Genomic DNA, 21,070 nt, shown 5'->3' on the forward strand with positions numbered 1-21,070 from the left:
GGGCCGGCAGGTGGGCAGAGCGGGGCAGGGCAGACAGGCGGGCCGGCAGGTGAGCCATTCGCCCGGCCAGGGCACTCCAAGCCGCCGGTTGGAGGGGCGGGGCATCCGGCAGGGGCGGGGCAGGCCATTCCGGGACCCGTGGCCACCGCCCCCTCCGGCCCCGCCCCCAGCCCGGCGGGCGGGCACCGGCCGGGAAGGCTGGCACCAGAGGCGCCGCTCAGTGCCCGCGCCCGCCGCCGGCCGCTCCGCCATGGCCGCCTCCCCGCCGCGGGCCGAGGGGAAGCGCTGGGGCTGGGGCCGGCCGGGCGCCCGGAGGCCGCCCCTGGCGCTGGAGCTGGCGGAGGAGCGGCCGGCCGGGGGCCCGCCCGGCGCCCTGCCCGCCGCCCCGGGCCCGCGGCCGCCCGTCAGCCTGGACCCGCGCGTCTCCATCTACAGCGCCCGCCGCCCGCTGCTGGCGCGCACCCACGTCCAGGGCCGCGTCTACAACTTCCTGGAGCGGCCGACCGGCTGGAAGTGCTTCGTCTACCACTTCGCCGTGTGAGTTCCAGCCGGCTCCCTGTCCGGGGACCGGGACCCGCTCTGCCCGCCCGAGGAGCCACCTGCGTCCCCGCCCCGGCCCGGAGGGGAGGCGGGAGCGGGGAGCGGGGGGCGGGAGCCGGCGCCTTCGAGTTCAGACGTCAGGTCTGACCCTGGAGGCATGAGGGACCCGCTGGCTGAGCCGGGAGCCCCCACTGGCCCTGCCCAGGCCTGTGCCTGGGGGAGCCGGCTGGGAAGGACTCCAGGTGTTAACCGTTCTGGGAGGGGCCTGTGCCAGGAGCGCGCCCTTGGGTGCAGGGACAGAATGCCTCAGGGGCAGCTGTGCCCCCGGCTCAGGAGCCCGGGAGGGGTGGCGCCCCTGCCGCAGTGCTCTGACCCCCGACCCCCAGGCCCGCAGGCCCCTGGGTGGTCTCCTGCAGGGGCGGGCCTGGCAGTGTCCCTGAGGCTCAGCGTTGGGGCGGGAAGGCCTGGTGTTGCACCTGGTCCCGCTCAGAGGAGCCTGGACGGAGCAGAGGGACTGGGGTGCGCGTGGCTCAGGGGGACCGGCCGGGTGTCCGTCCGGGAGTCCGTCCGGGAAGCCGTGCGGGACGAAGGGGCCTCCCAGCAGCACCTGCCCGGCCGTTAGCAGGTGCTCCAGGCCCGGGGGGGGGGGGCATGCCTGCCAGGGGCGGGGCAGGGCGCCCCATTGCTCAGGGACGGGGCACCAGGAAGTCCAGCCCTCAGGGACCCTCCTGCGCCACCCCATGCCCCGCGGTGGCCCCGGCGCTGGGTGGCCCAGCCGTGCCCTGGGTCCGGGGCCAGCCTCCCTCTGTCCTGGGAGCCTCACTCAGCCGAGCCGAGTCCCTGCCGAGATGCTGCCCCTCGGGCCGGGGCTGGGGGACTAGCTGGGCACCCAGGGCCCTGTCTCCTCCCGGGGGCCGAGGGGCCTCGTCGGGGCAGGTGGGGCAGGCAGCCGGCCTCCGCTGTGGCCTCGGGGATGCCCGGTACCCGGCGCGCTGCCCTCGTGCTGGGAGGGCAGGCCTCCATGGCAGCCGAGACGAGAGCCATGTTCCCAAAGGCAGGTCTTCAAGCCCCCTCCCCACCCGCCAGGCCCAGCGGCTGGCCTCGGGGCGTCCTGTGCAGTGACCTCACGGGACTCCCTCGCCCCCCCTGCCCCCCAGCAGCGCGGCTCTGCAGACACCCAGCGCTGGGGGGTGGGTCACCTGCACACGGGGTCCCTCCCCCCTCACTGGCTGGGCCCAAACTCCTTGAGGCGGGCGGGAGGGGGCTGGAGGGGACCCTGCCTGGCTGCCTCCCACCCTGTGGTGCCAGCTCCCAGCAGGGGCCGGGCGTGTGGGCAGAGGGGTGCCGGGCAGACCAGAGGTCCCCCGGGGCGGGCGCCCTGGGACGCGGCCTCGGGGAGCTCCGGCCGCGGTGCCCGGGGGAAGTGGGCCCACCCGGAGGAAGTCTCTGCTCCCCTGTGCTTGCTTCCTGCTTCCGATTGTTCGGCCTCGGAAGTGCGCTCAGCGGCGCCAGCGCCCGGCCTCCCGGATCTGGCCGGTGGCTTCCCGGGGGATGGGGAGCGGGAGGGGCGCCTGGGGCGCCCGGGGCCCGGGCGGGCGTCCCTGTCCCGGAGCTCGGGGGCAGCTCGGAGAACCGGGCCGGGACGAGGGCCCCCAAGGGTCCCAGGATGAGGACGGGGCGAGGCTCTCACGCCTGGCACGGTGCCCCCGCCCGGCCCAGGACTGCCCGCGGCTCGCGGCACCTTGTGGTGTTAATCATTGACGTGCTGGACGCTGGCCCTGGCGGTTGGCTGGGCCGAGCGCCTGCCTTCCCCGAAGTGAGGCCCGCCGACGGCCATGTGCCCGGCCGGTGGCTCCGGTGCCCGCCTGGCGGGCGGTTCCTGTGCCCTCAGACCCTGCAGGAGGGGCAGCGGGCAGGGAGGGTGTGGAGGGCACGGGCCCTGGTCCATCGTCCCGGGCCCGACCTCCTGGGCCTCCCGACCACGGTGGACGCTGACCTGGGGCACTGTTGCAGAGGGGAAACTGAGTCACGGGGGGAGGGGGCGGCAGCCACGGCGCGGCTGAGCCCAGCAGACAGCTCGCCGGAGGGAGCAGGGCGGGCGGAGGGGCGCCCCCAGCAGGGGTCCCTCTCCGGCTGCCCAGTCCCCCCTGTGCCGTGGCGCCGTGGGCCTGTGGGTGCCCTGCCCACGGGTCAGGGTTCCAGGCCCGGCTCCTGTGAGCTCAGCTGGACACAGCTCTCCAGTGTGAGGCCACAGCCAGAGCAGGAGAAGGTCTTGTCTGGGTGGGCGTGTAGGTGGTGGACACACAGACAGATGGAGAGGTGATGGGTAGATGCACGGGTGGGTGGGGGCTGATGGAGAGATGGGTGGGTGGACAGGTGGGTGGGCGGGTGGACAGGAGGAGGGAAGGATGGACAGTGGGTGGATGGATAGGTGGATGGGTGGATGGGTGGGGTGGATGGGTAGGTGGGTGGACGGGTGGTGGGCGGGTGGACAGGAGGAGGGAAGGATGGACAGTGGGTGGATGGGTAGGTGGGTGGACGGGTGGGTGGGTGGGGGGATGAGTGGGTGGGGGGACGGGTGGGTGGGTGGACAGGTAGGTCAGTGGATGGGTGGGGTGGATGGGTAGGTGGGTGGGGGGACGGGTGGGTGAGTGGACAGGTAGGTAAGTGGACGGGCGGGTGGGTGGGGTGGATGGGTAGGTGGGTGGACGGGCGGGTGGGTGGGGGGACGGGTGGGTGGGTGGACAGGTAGGTAAGTGGATGGGTGGATGGGTGGGGTGGATGGGTAGGTGGGTGGATGGGCGGGTGGGTGGGGGGACGGGTGGGTGGGTGGACGGGTGGGTGGGTGGACAGGTAGGTAAGTGGACGGGCGGGTGGGTGGGGTGGATGGGTAGGTGGGTGGGGGGATGGGTGGGTGGGGGGACGGGTGGGTGGGTGGACAGGTAGGTAAGTGGACGGGCGGGTGGGTGGGGTGGATGGGTAGGTGGGTGGACGGGCGGGCGGGTGGGGGGGCGGGTGGGTGGGTGGACAGGTAGGTAAGTGGATGGGTGGATGGGTGGGGTGGATGGGTAGGTGGGTGGACGGGCGGGTGGGTTGGGGGACGGGTGGGTGGACGGGTGGGTGGGTGGACAGGTAGGTAAGTGGACGGGCGGGTGGGGTGGATGGGTAGGTGGGTGGACGAGCGGGTGGGTGGGGGGACGGGTGGGTGGGGGGACGGGTGGGTGGGTGGACAGGTAGGTAAGTGGACGGGCGGGTGGGTGGGGTGGATGGGTAGGTGGGTGGACGGGCGGGTGGGTGGGGGGACAGATGGGTGGGTGGACGGGTGGGTGGGTGGACAGGTAGGTAAGTGGACGGGCGGGTGGGTGGGGTGGATGGGTAGGTGGGTGGACGGGCGGGCGGGTGGGTGGACAGGTAGGTAAGTGGATGGTGCAGGGATGGCCAGGTGCACGGAGCCATCCCAGCCCCCGGCACACTGACCTCGGGGGCTCCGGAGAGGGTCGCTGCGGCTCCGGCCAGCCTTGTTCCCGGCTGGAGGGGGTCGCTGCCCTGTGGTCCATCCCGGTGACACCACTTTTCTGTGTCCTGGGCCAGCGAGTCGACGCCCAAGACGTAGAAGGTGGAGGCTCCTCCGTCCCAGGGGCTGGCCCACATCTCCCCGAGGGCATGGGAGCCCGGCCTGGGCCCGGGTCCGAGGCGGGCGGGCCGCTGTGCGCCCCCGAGGCCAGCGTCACGGCTCGAGGTGCAGGCTCTGGCCCCGAGGGGGGCGGCCGGGCTGGACAGTGTGGGGGCCTTGGTCTCGGTGCCCCTCAGACTCACACTCCCTCCTCCCTCTGACCGTCTCCTGCCTGGGCTCCTGCCGAAGGCCGGGGTCTGTGCTGGGGGCCTGGTGGGAGCTGTGGGGCGTTCTCATCAGCGGCCGTGGCCCAACCCGGGACCCGCCATTGCCGAGCGGCACGGGGTCCTCTCCACTCCCCGCCCGCCTCCAGGTCCGTGGGCGCAGGGCGAGCAGGAGGGGTGTGCTCAGCCTGTGGAGCTCGGGACCCAGTGTGACGGGGGCTCCTTGGTGACCCCCCGAGAATCAAACAGCTGGGAAGCCGGGCCCAGGGCCGTGGGGGGCGAACAGGTGGATGGACAGGTGGGTGGACAGCGGACAGAGTCCCTGCAGCCCACCCAGGAGGCCGGGTTTCCGCCCAGGCACCAAACAGCCCCTGCGCGTCTTAGGGGCGGGGTCCCCCCTGGTTTGAGCCTCTGGAGCTGCTGGGTGGGGGTGGTGAGCGCTATGGGGGGCCTTTGGGCCGGGAAGCGGGGTGGGTCCAGGAGGCCCCGGTGTGTGTGTGGTGAGTGGGAATCCGACATGTGGCCCAGCCCGGCTGTCCCCGAGCTGCTGGGCACCCTGGGGAGACGGGCTGACCTCCCTGGTGTCTGAGGAGGCCCACCCCTCCTCGCTGGGTGGGACACACAGGATGTGGAGACATGGGGACATGGGGACACACAGGGACACACGGGATGTGGAGACACGGGGACACACAGGGACACACGGGATGTGGGGACCCGGGGACACACGGGGACACATGGGATGTGGGGAAACGGAGACACGGGGACACACAGGGACACACGGGATGTGGAGACACGGGGACACATGGGGACACACGGGATGTGGAGACACGGGGACATGGGGACACACAGGGACACACGGGATGTGGAGACACGGGGACACAGGGACACACGGGGACACATGGGATGTGGAGATACGGGGACACACGGGATGTGGAGACACGGGGACACATGGGATGTGGAGACACGGGGACACATGGGGACACAGGGGTTGTGGGGACCCGGGGACACACGGGGACACATGGGATGTGGGGAAACGGAGACACGGGGACACACAGGGACACACGGGATGTGGAGACACGGGGACACATGGGGACACAGGGGTTGTGGGGACACGGGGACCCGGGGACACACGGGGACACACAGGATGTGGGGAAACGGAGACACGGGGACACGGGCCCTGCAGGCCCCACAATCGGCACGGGGCTGCTTCCTGCCCGTCTCCCCGGAGCAGCGGCCGCTCAAGGTCCCTGCTGAGCTCCGAGGAGGTGAGGCGTCCGCCCCTCCTGGCCGCGCTGGAATGTTCCGGCTGCCCTTGGCCGGGGGAGGGGCGGCCCGGCTGGCTGGTCCCCGGGCCCCGCCTCCTGCTCTTATCGCGTCCTCCTGCCAAGCTCGGCCACCTCAAAGTCACGCTGCCCGGGGTGCCCGGGGCCTTCCGCCCGCCCCCCCAGACGGCCTTGGGGCGCGGCCATCAGGGAGCTCCGGAGGGGCCGAGCCGAGCTCTGACCCGCCTCGCGCTCCCCGACCCCTTTCGGCAGGACCGGGCCTGTCTGCGTCTCGGCCTCGGTGCGCATTGGCCTCGGGGGCGCCTTGTCTCGGGCCCGTCAGCAGGTCCTGTCTGTCAGTCCATCCGGCCGGCCGGCAGTGACTGTCCGGCAGCCCCCAGGGGCCTGGCCTGTGCGTCTCGCACAGTCTGTTCTCGACGGGGCCCTGACCTGGCCGCTTCGAATAAACCAAACCCAGCGCCTTGGCCCGGCTCCCTGCGCGGACACACACACACACACACACACACACACCCGGACAGCGTGCCCTGAGCCGTGCAGCCTGCGGGCTGTGAGGGGGGGGTGAGGGGTGGCCGGACGGCTCGCCCGGAGCCTCTGGGGCCGGGAGGGCATCGCCAGCCCGGCTGGCGGTGGCGGGCGCTGAGCCTCGCCGGGTGGCTCTGGCTTGGACAGTCCCCGGTGCCACCTGCCTGGCTGGTAATTTGACCTGTTTCCCCAGGGAGCGGGGAACGAGGGGGTGCCCCAGGCTGGCACGAGGGCACTGCCTCCCGGCCCGGCCAAGGGCAGCCGAAGCAGGCCGCCCGGCGAGCGGGCACACACCCAGCATCCCCCAGGCCTCTGCCCACGCAGTGCCGCCCGCAGTGCCGCCCGCAGTGCCGCCCGCAGGCCGGGCCGTGCCACCCGCAGTGCCGAGCTGTGCCATCCACAGTGCCGCCCGCAGTGCCGCCCCAGGCCGGGCTGTGCCATCTACAGTGCCGCCTGCAGGCCGGGCAGTGCCGCCTGCAGTGCCGCCCGCAGTGCCGCCCGCAGGCTGGGCCGGGCCGCCCCAGGCCGGGTAGTGCCGCCCGCAGTGCCGCCCGCAGTGCCGCCCCAGGCCGGGCAGTGCCGCCCGCAGTGCCGCCCGCAGTGCCGCCCACAGTGCCGCCCCAGGCCGGGCCGTGCCCTCTGCTGCGGAAACTGGACCCAGACCGGCCTCACTGCCCGTCCTGGCACCAGGGACACTGAGGCCTCCACCGCAGACGGGGCCTTCGGGGGGGAGGGGGGCCGTGGCTCGGAATGTCTCAGGACCCTCGGCCGAACGGAGGGCCCACGAGCTTCTGATTTCCCCGGGAGGCTGTGTCCGTTGTTTTCTCTCGTTCAGGCCCCGGAGGCCTGGGGTCACTTCTGTGTGGGGCCTGAGCACAGGGCTCCTCGACTTCCAGCTCCCCCTGCTGGAGGGGCCGAACCTGCCCGCCCCAGCGCCCCCGGCACCCCGCCCTCCGGAGCCCGCCCTCAGTGCTGCCCCTGCCCCGCCCGCCACCCCCCGCTCCGGGGACCTGGGGCAGGGGGTCCGCAGCCGCCCCCGCCCCCCCGCCCCCCCCCCCGGTCCTGGGGCAGGGGGTCCGCAGCCGCCCCTGTCCCCCCCGCGCCCCCCCCCGGTCCTGGGGCAGGGAGTCCACAGCCGCCCCTGCCCACCCCCCCCCGGTCCTGGGGCAGGGGATCCGCAGCCGCCCCTGCCCACCCCCCCCCGGTCCTGGGGCAGGGGGTCCGCAGCCCCCCCCACTGCCCGCTCCCTGCCCACCCTGACCGTCACGGGCACCAGCGTGCCAGGCCAAGCTCCTCTCTCCGCCTGGAGTGCGCCCACCACGCTGCCAGCCGGAGGCCTGCGGGAGGGGCCCAGCGCCTCAGCCCCGGTTCCCCTGTGCCGGGCGGAGCCACACGGGGCCCACAGCCGCAGGGTGGGCCCAGCACAGGCCCGGGGAGGTCTCCTCTCTCCTCCGCGCTCACTGCCCCCCTCCCCCTCCACGGGCGAGCGGCCAGCCTCACCTTGTGAGCATGGTGCTGACGTGAACCCCTCGCCGAGATGCATGAGCACTGCAGCCCGTCCAGCCGTGAGGCCCGGGCGAGCGTCGAGAACTAACACCCAGGAGCCGCCAGGTCGGCTTCGTTCCCGCCAGGCACAGGCCCGGCGCGGCTCCGCCCCCTGAGGGGCGTGCAGGGGCAGCTGGTCCGTGATTCTCATCACTGGTGTTGCCCTCGCTCTCCCTTCCTCTCTGGCATCAATAAAAACATCTTTAAAAAGAAAGGCTGCCGGCCGGCACGTGTGCCAGCAGAGGCAGGACAGCCGGGGCGGATCAGAGCACACGCGTGGTGGGAGTGTCTGGCCCAGCGGATCAGAGCACACGCATGGTGGGAGCGTCTGGCCCAGCGGATCAGAGCACACGCGTGGTGGGAGCGTCTGGCCCAGCGGATCAGAGCACACGCGTGGTGGGAGCGTCTGGCCCAGCGGATCAGAGCACACGCGTGGTGGGAGCGTCTGGCCCAAGCGGATCAGAGCACACGCGTGGTGGGAGCGTCTGGCCCAGTGGATCCAGAGCACACGCGTGGTGGCAGCGTCTGGCCCAGTGGATCCAGAGCACACGCGTGGTGGGAGCGTCTGGCCCAGTGGATCCAGAGCACACGCGTGGTGGCAGCGTCTGGCCCAGTGGATCCAGAGCACACGCGTGGTGGGAGCGTCTGGCCCAGTGGATCCAGAGCACACGCGTGGTGGGAGCGTCTGGCCCAGTGGATCCAGAGCACACGCGTGGTGGGAGCGTCTGGCCCAGTGGATCCAGAGCACACGCGTGGTGGGAGCGTCTGGCCCAGTGGTCGGCAAACTCATCGGGCCACAGAGCCGAATACAACAGCACAACGACTGGCATTCTTCGGAGAGCCACGTATTTTAAACTTAAACTTCTCCTAACACCACGTCTTCAACACAGACTCGCCCAGGCCGTGGTGTTTTGTGGAAGAGCCACCATCCAGGGGCCAGAGAGCTGCCTGTGGCTCGCGAGCCGCGGTTTGCCGACCACGGGCCTAGGTCATGACCCCAAGGCCCGCGTGCCCGCGGCCCACCGGCGTGTCTGGGGGGGCCGGGGCGCCAGGTGGGAGGCGGCTGCCGTCCGTGGCTCAGAGCCACCACGGGGCCGGTTCCCGCGGGGAAGGGCCCCTCTCCGGGGGCGGCAGGAAGGGCAGGCCCAGGCCGGGAGCTCGGAGGCCGTCCCGGCTGCCATGTCCTGGCCGGACACAGGCCCGGTCTGATCGCCGAGGAGCAGACAAGGCCACGCGGAAGGACACGCAGGGGCCGAGCGCCTCAGAATGCCAAGGTCGGCAGCTCGGGTGCGGGGGCCCGGAGACGGGGCGCCTCACCGGGAAGGCGAGCTGGCGGGACCGGGCGGTGCTGGGGCCGCCGTCAGCGTGGAGTGTCCGGGTGGACACGTCCGGGTCCTGTGCTCGGCAGATGCCGTGCCCGGGGAGCAGGCAGGTCCCCCGCTGGGCCCGGGGAGCAGGCAGGTCCCCCCCTGGGCCCGGGGAGCAGGCAGGTCCCCCGCTGGGCCCGGGGAGCAGGCAGGTCCCCCGCTGGGCCCGGGGAGCAGGCAGGCGCCCCCCCCTGGGCCCGGGGAGCAGGCACCCCCGCTGGGCCCGGGGAGCAGGCAGGCGCCCCCCCTGGGCCCGGGGAGCAGGCAGGCGCCCCCCCTGGGCCCGGGGAGCAGGCAGGTCCCCCGCTGGGCCCGGGGAGCAGGCAGGTCCCCCCGCTGGGCTCGGGGAGCAGGCAGGCACCCCCCCTGGGCCTGGGGAGCAGGCAGGCGCCCCCCCTGGGCCCGGGGAGCAGGCAGGTCCCCCCCTGGGACCGGGGAGCAGGCAGGTCCCCCGCTGGGCCCGGGGAGCAGGCAGGTCCCCCGCTGGGCCCGGGGAGCAGGCAGGTCCCCCGCTGGGCCCGGGGAGCAGGCAGGTCCCCCGCTGGGCCCGGGGAGCAGGCAGGTCCCCCTGGCCGGGAGCAGCAGGTCCCCGCTGGGCCCGGGGAGCAGGCAGGCCCCCCCTGGGCCCGGGGAGCAGGCAGGTCCCCCGCTGGGCCCGGGGAGCAGGCAGGTCCCCCGCTGGGCCCGGGGAGCAGGCAGGTCCCCCGCTGGGCCCGGGGAGCAGGCAGGTCCCCCGCTGGGCCCGGGGAGCAGGCAGGTCCCCCGCTGGGCCCGGGGAGCAGGCAGGTCCCCCCGCTGGGCCCGGGGAGCAGGCAGGCACCCCCCCCTGGGCCCGGGGAGCAGGCACCCCCCCTGGGCCCGGGGAGCAGGCAGGTCCCCCCCGCTGGGCCCGGGGAGCAGGCAGGCGCCCCCGCTGGGCCTGGGAGCCGGAGAGCCTGCCGGGGGGACGGGCGATGACGCAGGAAGTGGAGCAGCCGGTGGACCTGGGCAGAGGGCGTGGGAGCTCCTGGGCTGCTCTCAGCTGCTCCGAGCGCCGAAGGAGAAGTGCCCGCCGCTCCGGCTTCCTGTCCCCCGCGGTGTGGGCAGTGCCAGGCTGGGAGGAGGCGCAGGGACAGGGGCGCCTCTGCGGTCGCTGCTCACGGCCCCGCCCGCTGCCACGGGGACAGGCGGCCGGGGGTGCGTCGTCTGACGATGAATCTCGGACAAGCTGAGCGGAGACGTGCAGACAATCTGCAAATGACCACCACCGGAAGGCCTGCTGTCTGTGCCTCCAGGGCAGTGTGTGCGTGTGTGTGTGCGACTGCACACATGTGGAGTGTACACAAGCGCATACGTGTGACAACACATGTGCGTGCACCCATGTGTGTTTTTGGCGTGTGTATGTGGAAGCACCTGGTGCCGTCATGGTGAGCGGTGGGCCCACAGCTGGACCCCCCTGACCACTGGCCTCCCTGCTTGTGCCTCCGTCTCCCCGTGTCATGGCCACACGTGTGACAGCAGTGTCGTCCGTGTGCACCTGCACGTGTGACCTGGGGGGGCAGTAAAACCGAGAGACCGCTCGTCCGTCCCTCTGTCCTGGGACGTCTGAGGACACCACCCTGCATCCACCCCCCCACCGGCCGCTCGTCTTCTCTCTCTGAAGCCGGTTATCACAGAGCGGCCGCCGTCGGTAAAAATAGCATCTGGTGTCTGCAGAGTCAGGACACGTGCAGGCCTGCAGCCCCGAGCTTCCCCTCCTGCCCGCCGCCGCCGTCCAGTGAGACAGGACCGGGATGCAGCGTCTGAGAGCGTGCAGAGGGCGGTGACCCAGCGGCCAGCGGGGCCCGCGGGGCCGGAACCCGGCGAGGCGCGAGGCGGGAGGGGAGAGGTGGCGGGCCTGAGGGAGGCGGCGGTCGGGGACAGAGACCCGGAGAAAGGGCCTCTGGCCGGAGCAGGCTGCATGTGCCAAGGCCCTGGTGGGGGTAGGGCTGTGCTTGGCCGTGTGAACGGAGATGCCCTGGCCAGTGTTGCCCGGTGGTTAGAGCGCCCGCCAAGCCAGTCTCCAGCTCCAGCCCAGCCCACGGGCTCGGCCTCGCCCTGTTTGTCTGGGGTGTCCCACAACCCCTGACCCCACGCCCCCACGCCCCCGGAACTGTCCTCTCTCCGTCTCTGCGAGGCCATGTGTCCACCTGAGCGCAGTCACCTCACTTATTATGTGTCACCTCTTTACAGAGAGGAAGGGAGAGGGAGAGAGAGTTAGAAACATCGACCAGCTGCCTCCTGCACACCTCCCACTGGGGATGTGCCTGCAACCAAGGTACATGCCCCCGACCGGAATCGAACCCGGGATCCTTGAGCCCACAGGCTGATGCTCTACCCACTGAGCAACACCAGCCAGGGCCATCACTTTCTTTTAAAAAATATGTTTTTATTGATGTCAGAGAGGAAGAGAGACACCCATGATGAGAGAGAATCATGGACCGGCTGCCTCCTGCACGCCCCCACTGGGATGGAGCCCGCACCCAGGCCTGTGCCGACCTCCGGGAATCGGGCTGTGACCTCCTGGCTCCTGGGTCGATGGCTAGCCGCTGAGCCTCGCCGGCCGGGCCCACCTGCATTGTCATGGCCTTTTTATTTTCTTCATTTTTAATCTTAATTTTTTGCCTTTTTTCCCCTCTTCAATCAATCGCCCTTTTGGACGAGAAGGGAGGCGTGGACATTGCTAATTGTGGGGAAACACACAACGCAGAACTGACGGCCGTGGCCACCGCCTCGTGCACGGCTCAGGCGGGGAGCACGTTCGTGTTGCGCCGATGTTACCACCGCCCTCTCCGGAACTTTCTGTCGTCCCAGACTGAGTCCTGCCCCCGTTGATGTCAGAGGCAGGGAGAGGGAGAGGGAGAAACACCATGAGGAGAGAGCGTCACGGACCGGCTGCCCCCTGCACGCCCCCCACTGGGGATCGAGCCCCCGCCCACCGTCTCCCGTCCGTGGCTCTGACCCGCCGTGGTCCCGTGGGCGTGGCATCAGAAACCTCGGCCGTGGCCGCGTTTCCCGGGGGCCGGCCACGGCCTTCGTGACACTGTGTTGTTCCTTTGCCCACGGACGGCTGTGGTGGCCGAGGCCGCCATGCTCACGGCCCCGGCCCCCGGCCCTGCCTTCCGCCCGGGGCTGCTGTGCCCAGAAGGGGGCTGCCCTCCCCGGTTCCACGGCGGCTGCTCCGTCTCCCCTTCCCCCCGCAGCCCGGCTTCCTGTGGCCGCAGCTCCAGCCGCTCCTGTGATGGGGACGCGGGCCAGGTCCCCGGCTGCCGGCCCTTCGCCGCGCCTGCTCCCGAGACCCCTGGGTCCGAGTCCGACACCAGGAGGGTCAGGTTATGGCGCTCTGATTGGCCGGCAAGATGGAAAGAGAGCACAGCGCACACGGGGGGCGTGGCATCGTGGGGGGTCCCCCACGGGTTAACGAGTCCCCCCTCATGGGAGAACACCCGTGTCCACTCAGCAGCTCCCAGCTGCGAACTGTCATCGCCATCCTCGCCGCCTGACCATCCGCTCACTCCCAGACCTGTTCCTTCTCTGCTCCCAGGACCCCGGCCCTGACCCCAGCCCCAGCCTCAGCCCCACCGGGCTCCCTTCCCCTGCCGAGGGCCAGGCCGGGAGCGGGCAGCCAGGGGTCGGGGCTGCGGGGCGGGGCGGGGATGTCTCTGCTCCGGGGCGGCAGGAAGTGGCAGCTCCCGTCCGGGGACAGGACAGCGGGAGGCGGTGGAGGAGCCGGGGTTTCCGGCCGAGGCCTGGCCCATCCTGGCCGGTTCCCCTTTTCCTCTGCGCTTCCTCCTCGCGCGGCTGCCTGGCCCCGGGCCAGCGGTGGCCTGACAGAGGACGGCCCGGCTCTCGGCTCCCGGGGCGGCCGGGGGTGTGGGCAGCCCGTTGGTGCCGTGTGGTGGCCGGACAACCCGTTGCTGACGTCCCTCCTGCCGGACGCGTCCGGCATCCGAGTTTCCTGGGGCTCGAGCGCCTGTGTCTCCTCCGGCCTCAGCGTCGGTGTGGACGCAAGGTCAGCGCTGCTGACTCTGCCTGGGTCTCTGGGGCCCGGCCAGGAGCCCGTGTCCGCAGCTGCAGGCGGCGTGGTGCTCGGAGATGGCTGTCCTCCGCCTGCAGGGTCTCTGGGCCTGGCTGCCTCGCACCCATCGCTGCCGCCCCTGGTCCTCGTCCTGCTTTCGCTCCTGGCCTCCAGCTGCCAGTCCTGCCACTCACGGTGACTGACAGCCCCCCACCCTGCCACTCACTGTGACTGACAGCCCCCTTCCCTGCCACTCACTGTGACTGACAGCCCCCTTCCCTGCCACTCACGGTGACTGACAGCCCCCCACCCTGCCACTCACGGTGACTGACAGCCCCCCACCCTGCCACTCACTGTGACTGACAGCCCCCTTCTCTGTCACTCACGGTGACTGACAGCCCCCTTCCCTGTCACTCACTGTGACTGACAGCCCCCTTCCCTGTCACTCACGGTGACTGACAGCCCCCTTCCCTGTCACTCACTGTGACTGACAGCCCCCCTCCCTGCCACTCACGGTGACTGACAGCCCCCCACCCTGCCACTCACTGTGACTGACAGCCCCCTTCTCTGTCACTCACGGTGACTGACAGCCCCCCACCCTGCCACTCACTGTGACTGACAGCCCCCCTCCCTGCCACTCACGGTGACTGACAGCCCCCCACCCTGCCACTCACTGTGACTGACAGCCCCCCACCCTGCCACTCACTGTGACTGACAGCCCCCTTCCCTGTCACTCACTGCGACAGCTCCCAGCAGCGGGCATGGTCTGTGCGTAGGTTTTCTGGTTTATTATCTTTCCGCGATGTCTGCTTGTCCCTGGAGCCTAGCATGGTGCCAGGCACATAGTGGGCGCTTCCCTGCTGGCGTGGGCATGAGGGACAGAGCCCACGGGCCTCGCGGGCAGGGCATGGAGTGAGTATTTTGTTCCGAGTGCCCAGGTGCCACCGGGGGCTGCCTGGGGAGGAGTGGCACCGACTGGTTCCGTCTCTGAACCCCCCACAGGGCCGGCGGCCGGCGGGTGAGGCCTGGCTCCTGCGTCCGGGTCCCTCCGTGGCCCGGGTTTCTCCCTCTGGGTGGCGCTGGCAGCGCTGGTGGTGACCCGCCCGGGTTGGAGCCGGCTGCCCTCTGGGCCTCGAGGATGCTGAGCCCGAGATAGAATGGCTATTGCGTCCGGCATGGAGCAATGGTGGCCTGCCGGGGGAGCACCGAGGCCCCGCCGCCCGAAGCTGCTTCCCCCCGGCCACGGCCGCTCCGCGGGGGGGGGGGGGGGCAGGCCGGGCGGCCGTGGGCCCCGCCTGCAGAGCCCTGCACCTGCCGGGCCTCGCACACGCGTGGGGCCCGGTGTGTGTGCGGGGCGACGGGCACGGCTGAGAGTGAGATGAGGCGGAGGAGGCGCCCAGGCCGGGCTGTGTCCCCAGCCGGCCGCCGGGAGGAAGCAGACGCTTCCTGGACACACTGACCCTCACACGGCGGCTTGAGTGGCAGGACCGCCTGTCCCTGGGTGACCGGGGAAGCCAGTGCCCAGTGCCTGCCTCGCCCAGACGCCTGCCCTTGGACCCGCCTCTGCACAGACCCCCGGCCCTCAGTGCTGAGTGCTGGGCGGCCCTGCCCACCCCTCCCCCCGGAGCCACCATCCAGGCCACTGCCCCGGCCACCGCCCCAGGGACCCTGCAGGCCCATTCTGGGCGGCCTGAGGGCCCCCCACCCCTGGTGCTATGGCAGGAAGCGGGCAGCCCTGGCCATTCAGTGCCGCTGGGAGCCGGGAGAGGCAGCGGCCCAGGCCCAGGCCCAGGCCCCCCGGACCCTCCGCCTGAGAGGCAGGCCGGACGGGGGAGTGTCGGGTGCAGGCGCACCTGCAGGCGGCCAGGACCCCTCTCGGGGACGTGGTGCCTCTGGACAGAGAAGGCCCGTCTGCAAGGTCCCTCCAGGCTGTGCTCGGGCACCTTCTAAATATACCCGTGAGGCTTCCTTATCGGCTGCCCACAGCCAGGCGTGGAGGGGGGGGCGGACTGGGGACGGAGCGGCTGGGAGCACGGCTGGGGGACCCCGAGGACGGGCCTCCCCCTGAAGCCCACCCCAGCCCATCCCCCCTCCCCCCGCCAGGCCCCCCGCCCCCCGCAGCCTCCGGGGGCGGTGAAGGCAGAGGGAGGCCCCCTCCTGGCTGCCCCGGCTGCCGCTTCTCAGAGGCACAGGCCAAGGCTGGAGGGCGGGGCCGGGCTGGAGTCTGGTCCCCGGCCTGGCAGGGCTCCGGGCGCCGCGTGCTCGGTCACCTGGGGCTGCGGGCGCGGGCGATGTCCGATAAGCCGGGCGTCCGGGCCAGGCTGCGGTCACAGCCGGGAGGCGGCTCGGCCCCTGGCACAGGCCGGGCATTGTTCCCGCCGAGCCCCCTCCCCTGGCAGGGCCTCCTCCTGCCACGCTCACGCAGCTCCTGGGCTCGGGGCGGGCAGCCTGGGCCCCCCCCCCACGGCCTGCTGGGAAAGGGCCGCGCCCCGCGCTCCAGGCCTCCGTGCCCGCTCTCAGGTGGGGCTGCCTGGCCTCAGAGCCGGGACTCCGGCTGGGACAGAGCTGGGCTCGCCTGCGCCGGCAGGAGGGGGCGCCACGGCCTCGGGCTCCGAGCCCCAGGCCCACGTGTGGGGTCCCGCCTGCCGCCGGCACAGCGCCTTCCACCGCGGCGCCACCCGGGGCCGGGACCCTCCCCGCCCTCACGGTCCCGCCCAGGCCTCCGGTGCCCCAGGCCAGGCTGCCCTGGCCGTGGCCGCAGCCAGGTCGCCAGCCGGTGTCTCTGGGGGGGGAGACGGACGAGGATGGCAGACGTGGGCGCCAGCGGCCTGCGCCTCCATCTGTAGAGGCTCCCCTCGGCCGCAGGGGGAGCTGAGCTCAGGCCGGGGCAGGTGTGGGCGTGCAGGCCGAGGGGGGCAGCAGCACGAGGTGTGCGCCTGACGGTGACCTGGTGCGGGCGGCGTGCTGATGGGACTCGGTCAGCGGAGTCCTGGCCCCCAGGTGCCCGGGTCCCGAATCCTGATCCTGGGAGTGGCAGAGGGCCTCGGGGGGGGGCAGGGAGGCGGAAATGCTTTGACTTGTGTCAGGAACACGAAGGCAGGCGCCCCCTGGGCCCGGGTCCTGGGCAGCGCCCGGGGTCTGGGATGGGGGAGCCAGTCCGGGGTCGGGGTCGGGGGGGGCCGGTCTGGGAGCCGGGGGCCAGTCCCTCGGCCTCAGGGCGGCTTCAGGGCTGAGAAAGGTCACAGCCCAGAAGGCAGCAGCGGTCTGTCTGTCCGTCCGTCCTTGGGGAGGGCCATGGGGACCCTGCAGGGACCTGGGGTCCCGGCTCCTGCTCAGCACTGTCTGGCTGAAGGCCTGTCCCTGGCGGGGGGTCAGCTCCCACCGCTGGGTGGCTGGGCAGCCCTCACCGCCTGGTCCGCGGCCGGTGGGCACCAGGGGCTGGGGCGGGGCTCGGCGCCAGGGGATGGGGGGCGGGCGCCTGGGGGCACACCTTGGGGGGCGGGCGCCTGGTGGGACACCTTGGGGGCGGGCGCCTGGGGGGACACCTGGGGGCGGGCGCCTGGGGGCACACCTTGGGGGCGGGCGCCTGGGGGGACACCTTGGGGTGGGCGCCTGGGGGCACACCTTGGGGGGCGGGCGCCTGGGGGGACACCTTGGGGTGGGCGCCTGGGGGGACGCCTGGGGGGGGGGGCGGGCGGCCCCGGGAGCTGCAGGGCTGACCGTGTCGCTGTCTGCAGCTTCCTCATCGTGCTGGTCTGCCTCATCTTCAGCGTGCTGTCCACCATCGAGCAGTACGTCGCCCTGGCCACCGGGACCCTCTTCTGGATGGTACGTACCAGCGGCCGCCGCGCCGCCCAGGGCCTGGGTGGGGGAGCCGCCTGCATGGAGCCCCGGGGCCCCCTGCTGGCCGCGGGCGGTGGTCTCGCCTCGATGTCGGGGCCGGAGGAGTGGGGTCCCCATCCCCAGCTCTGGTACCGGCAGGATGGGAGAGTGAGACAGCAGGCCTGAGGGGTGGTCTGGGAGGCCTCCTGGAGGAGGCGTGGTCTGAGCTGGGCTGGAGGGAGGGAGGGAGGACGTGGTCCGGGCCGGGCTGTGGTTGGAGGGACTTGCCCGGCCTGCACATGGGCCCTCGGTCTGGGACACAGACCGGCCCCTCCAGGGGACCCCACTGTGTGGCGCCCAGGGGGCTGGGACGCCAGCGGCTGCCTGACCGGGAATCAGACCGCGGGCTCTCAGTGCCCGGCCGCCGTGCCACCCAGGAGCCAGGGCCGGGACGCGGGGTGGCGTGTTCACGGTGACGCGTGTCCGTGGCCGCGGCCGCTCTGGGCCTTGTTCCGGGCCTGGGTCCGAGCGACCGCACAACCAGGGCCGCCCGCTGCGGACACGGCTGTGGCTGTTCCTTCTCCTGGTGGCTCCCTGCCCGGCTCCTGGGCCCTGCGGTGCCCCCTGGCTCTTCCCGGGAGCCCCCGTCCTGCCCGGGCACCCCGATGCCTCTGCTTGTGGGCGCGGGGGCCTGAGCGGCTGGTGTGGGCGCCCCCATGAGCCGGGTTCACGCAGGTGCCAACACGCTTCTCGCTGGCCGCGGGGAGGTGGCTGTGGGTGGCCGACCCCACGGGGGTCCCTCGCTGCCCTGGGGCCACCGCCCCGGGTCCTGGCAGCTGGTTACTGCCCTGCGCTCGGCTCTGTGGCTGCTCACGTAGAAATAGGGACAGGCAGTGGCCAAGCTGGATGGCCACCAGGACTGCAGGGACAGCGTTTTGGGGTCCCCATGCTCCCCTGTCCCCTTCCCCGTGCTCCCTGCCTTCTTCCCCTGCTCCCTGTCCCCTTCCCCCTGCTCCCTGTCCCCTTCCCCCTGCTCCCTGCCCCCTGCCCCCTGCCCCCTGCCCCCTGCTCCCTGTCCCCTGTTCTCTGCCTCCTTCCCCCTGCCCCCTGCTCCCTGTCCCCTGCCCTCTGCCCCCTACTCCCTGCCCAGAGTCCCCAGCCCCCTTCCCCTGTCCCCTGTTCTCTGCCCCCTGCTCCCTGTCCCCTCTCCCCTGCTCCCTGCCTGCTGCCAGCTTCCTTCCTGGCGCCGCCTCCTCCCTCCTCACATTTCTGAGGTCTGCATGCCCCCTGGTGGCCTATCTCTGAACTGCGGGCACAGTGTCCTCTACTGAGGATGGGGCCGGGGCCTGGGCCGGGGCCCCGCGAGGGGGTATGCACCGAGCACAGAGCCCTTCCCACTGAGGTTCCACTCCCTCCCCCATCCCCTCTTCTGTCCTGGGGGTACCCCCTGCGCCCTCCTGCCCCCAGGCCCCTCTGCACACAGCAGGCCTGGCGTGTGTGGGTGTGCACGCGTGTGCACGCGTGTGCACGGGCAGGAGGGGTACAGGTCTTCCTTTAAAAACCGCGATTGTCTGGACGGCGCGGCTCAGGGGCTGAGCGACGCCCTATGGACCAGGAGGTCACGGGCGGTTCTCGGTCGGGCACAGGCCCGGGTTGGGCTCCATCCCGGCTGGGGCGTGCAGGAGGCAGCCGGTCCGTGACTCTCATCACTGAGGCCTCTCTCTCCCTCCTCTCTGGAGTCAGTACAACACGCGTGTTTGGAAAGACCTGATGGCGCCAGCAGCTCCCGCACGTGTAGGACACGCCTGGCCTCTCGGGCCCCAGGGCGCTGCTCAGCCAGCACCTGCCTGCACCCACGCCCGCCTGCACCCAGCCCACCTGCACCCATGCCCGCCTGCACCCACGCCCTCGAATCCCACACTCTCCCTGACCCCGACACGCACACACACACACACACATACACGTATACACACACATACACACACATACACACATACACACACGCGCACACGTATATACACACACACACACACACACCTGCACCCGCACCCACGCGGGGCCCGCTGTTCCCCCACCGGCAGGTCACACACTGGCTTCTGGCCCTTCCCAGGCAGCCTGGCTGTCCCTGCCTCTGTGAGCCCCCGAACCGGCCCCCCGGGGGGTCCCTCCTCCGTGGGGTCCCCTCCTCCGTGTGTCCCTCCTCCTTGGGTCCCGTCCTCCGTGGGGGCCTGCCCCCTCCCTCGCCGCTGCTCTCAGACCGGGTGCTGGGACTGGGCGGCTCAGTGCCCCCTCCACACGCGGGAGGCCGGGCCCAGGGTGCTCGCCCCGAGCCCAGCATGGCCTCCGGGGCCCACGCACCCGAGTGACCCCAGGACAGGCAGTGGCTGCGGGGTCCTGGCCTCAGCTCCCCTCCTGTGAGGGAGGGTGGTGGGACGGCCTCGGCCACGGCCTTGCTGGGTCCCGGGAGCCGGCCAGGGTGTGGGGTGCTGGGGAAGACGGGGACCCCCTGCCCGGGGGCAGCTGTGCGTGCCGTGGGGCGGCCAGGCCATGCGGGCGCCCGGAGGGCTCACCCTGCGAAGGGTGTTGGCGGGAGGGGCACGGGTGCTGGGGGCAGACAGGAGGGCCCCGCTCACCGTCTCAGGGCCCGGGGCTCCTGGGGTGGGGGGTCGGGGGCACTTCCCGGGGGCCTGGGTCTGGGGGCGCCGACCCCCAGAGGCAGGGCGGGGAGGGGGCGGGATCCTCACAGACGCCAGGCCCGGCCCGGCCCGGCCCGGCCGCCAGGGGGCGCTGTGGGCGCGCGGACGGCGGCTGGCGCGGGCCCAGGGAGCCAGGCCGCGGCTGTGGGGAGGCGGCTGGGCCCCGCGAGGGGCTCGGCTCGGCTGGGGCGGAAAAAATGGGGAAAAATGCGCTCGGCGCTGTGTTCCCAGAGAGTCCATATTTCTTCCCGCTCCGCCCGTGCCAGAAGCCTGTTATCTCAGCCGGGAGGCCGGCCTGGGGATTAGCGTTCTGCTGAGCCAGGCAAATTCGCTGAAAAAGCGTTTTGTTGGAAGCGCCCCGCCCGGGGTCTGCCCGGGGCCTGCTCCCGCCACGTCGCAGCTCCAGCTTCGTCCGCGGCTCCCGGGCCAGGGCGCTCAGCACGGCCCCAGGCCTCCGGCGCGTGCACGTGTGTGCGCGTGTGCACGTGTGCGCCTGTGCATGTGTGTGCGTGTGTGCATGTGTACGCGTGTGCATGTGTGCACCTGGGCCTGCTTGCCCACGGTGCTGGGGCACACGCGTGTCCACGCTCCGCGCCGTGTGTCTGGGCGCACCCCACGAAGGGGTCCCAGGCTGGGGGGCTCTCCGTGCCCCGCCCTGTCCCCCGCTGGGGCAGAGGCCCGCTCTCGGGAGGCCCTCCCCACAGGGAGAGGCCGGCTTTGTCTCTAAAACACACTCTTCTCCGCTTTTCTCCCCAAACCCACCCAGAGCCCCCGCAGCCGGCGAACAGGTAACCGCCCGGAGCCGGGCGGCCAGGCCCAGCCGGAGCCGGAGCCGGAGGCCGGGGATGAGGTCATCGCTATGGCTTCCTGCCGCCGGCCCCTCCGTCCGCCCTGCCAGCTGCACCCCCTCCCCAGTTCCCAGCTGCCACCTCCCCCGGGCCCGGCGCGTCCCCGCACCCTCCCTGCCCGGAGGGGCCCTGTCCCGCGCCCCGCCCGGCGCCCTCTCTGAGGAGGGTGAGTCCGGGCGGAGGTCACTCCGGCCCGGCTCTGCCCGAGTTTCCATTAAGAACCCCGAGGCCTCGTCCTCTCCTTCGCCTCCTGCTGGGGCCCCCTCAGCCCTCGGCTCAGCTCGGCGAGCGCCTGTTTCATAGGTGGCCTCTGGGGTGCCTGCCTGCTGCCCCGGACCTCAGGGTGCCCGGGAGGACCCCCGGCCCCTCCTGGCCCCTCGGCCTCAGCCCCTTTGTCTCCGTCCCGGCCCCTGGGAGCTGCAGGCTGAGATGTTCCCTCAGCCCAGGCCTTCCTGGCGGCCGCGCCGGCTCCGGGTCCTTCCCCCTCACTCCGCGGCACCCCAGCACCACGCCTGCACCCCCACCCTCACCTGGGGCCCAGAGGAGGAAGTCTGTGCGGGCATGCGTGTGAGTC

General features: G+C 72.2%; 1 protein-coding gene across 2 annotated transcripts in view; it reads left to right on the forward strand.

The window, feature by feature from the left end:
* Positions 1-235: 235 nt before the first annotated feature.
* Positions 236-21,070, forward strand: part of KCNQ1 (potassium voltage-gated channel subfamily Q member 1) — a 190,498-nt gene continuing 169,663 nt past the window's right edge. The window contains exons 1-3 of one of the 2 annotated variants that reach the window (XM_045578219.1): positions 236-343; positions 392-537; positions 16,868-16,958. In XM_045578219.1, the coding sequence (XP_045434175.1) occupies positions 251-343; positions 392-537; positions 16,868-16,958 (330 nt within the window). In that variant the 5' untranslated portion in view covers positions 236-250. Of the gene's footprint in view, positions 538-16,867; positions 16,959-21,070 lie in introns of both variants that reach the window. The other variant, XM_045578218.1, reaches the window with a different exon arrangement.

Source organism: Pipistrellus kuhlii, unplaced genomic scaffold (genome assembly GCF_014108245.1).
Source record: "Pipistrellus kuhlii isolate mPipKuh1 unplaced genomic scaffold, mPipKuh1.p scaffold_m20_p_91, whole genome shotgun sequence".
Lineage (NCBI taxonomy): Eukaryota > Metazoa > Chordata > Mammalia > Chiroptera > Vespertilionidae > Pipistrellus > Pipistrellus kuhlii.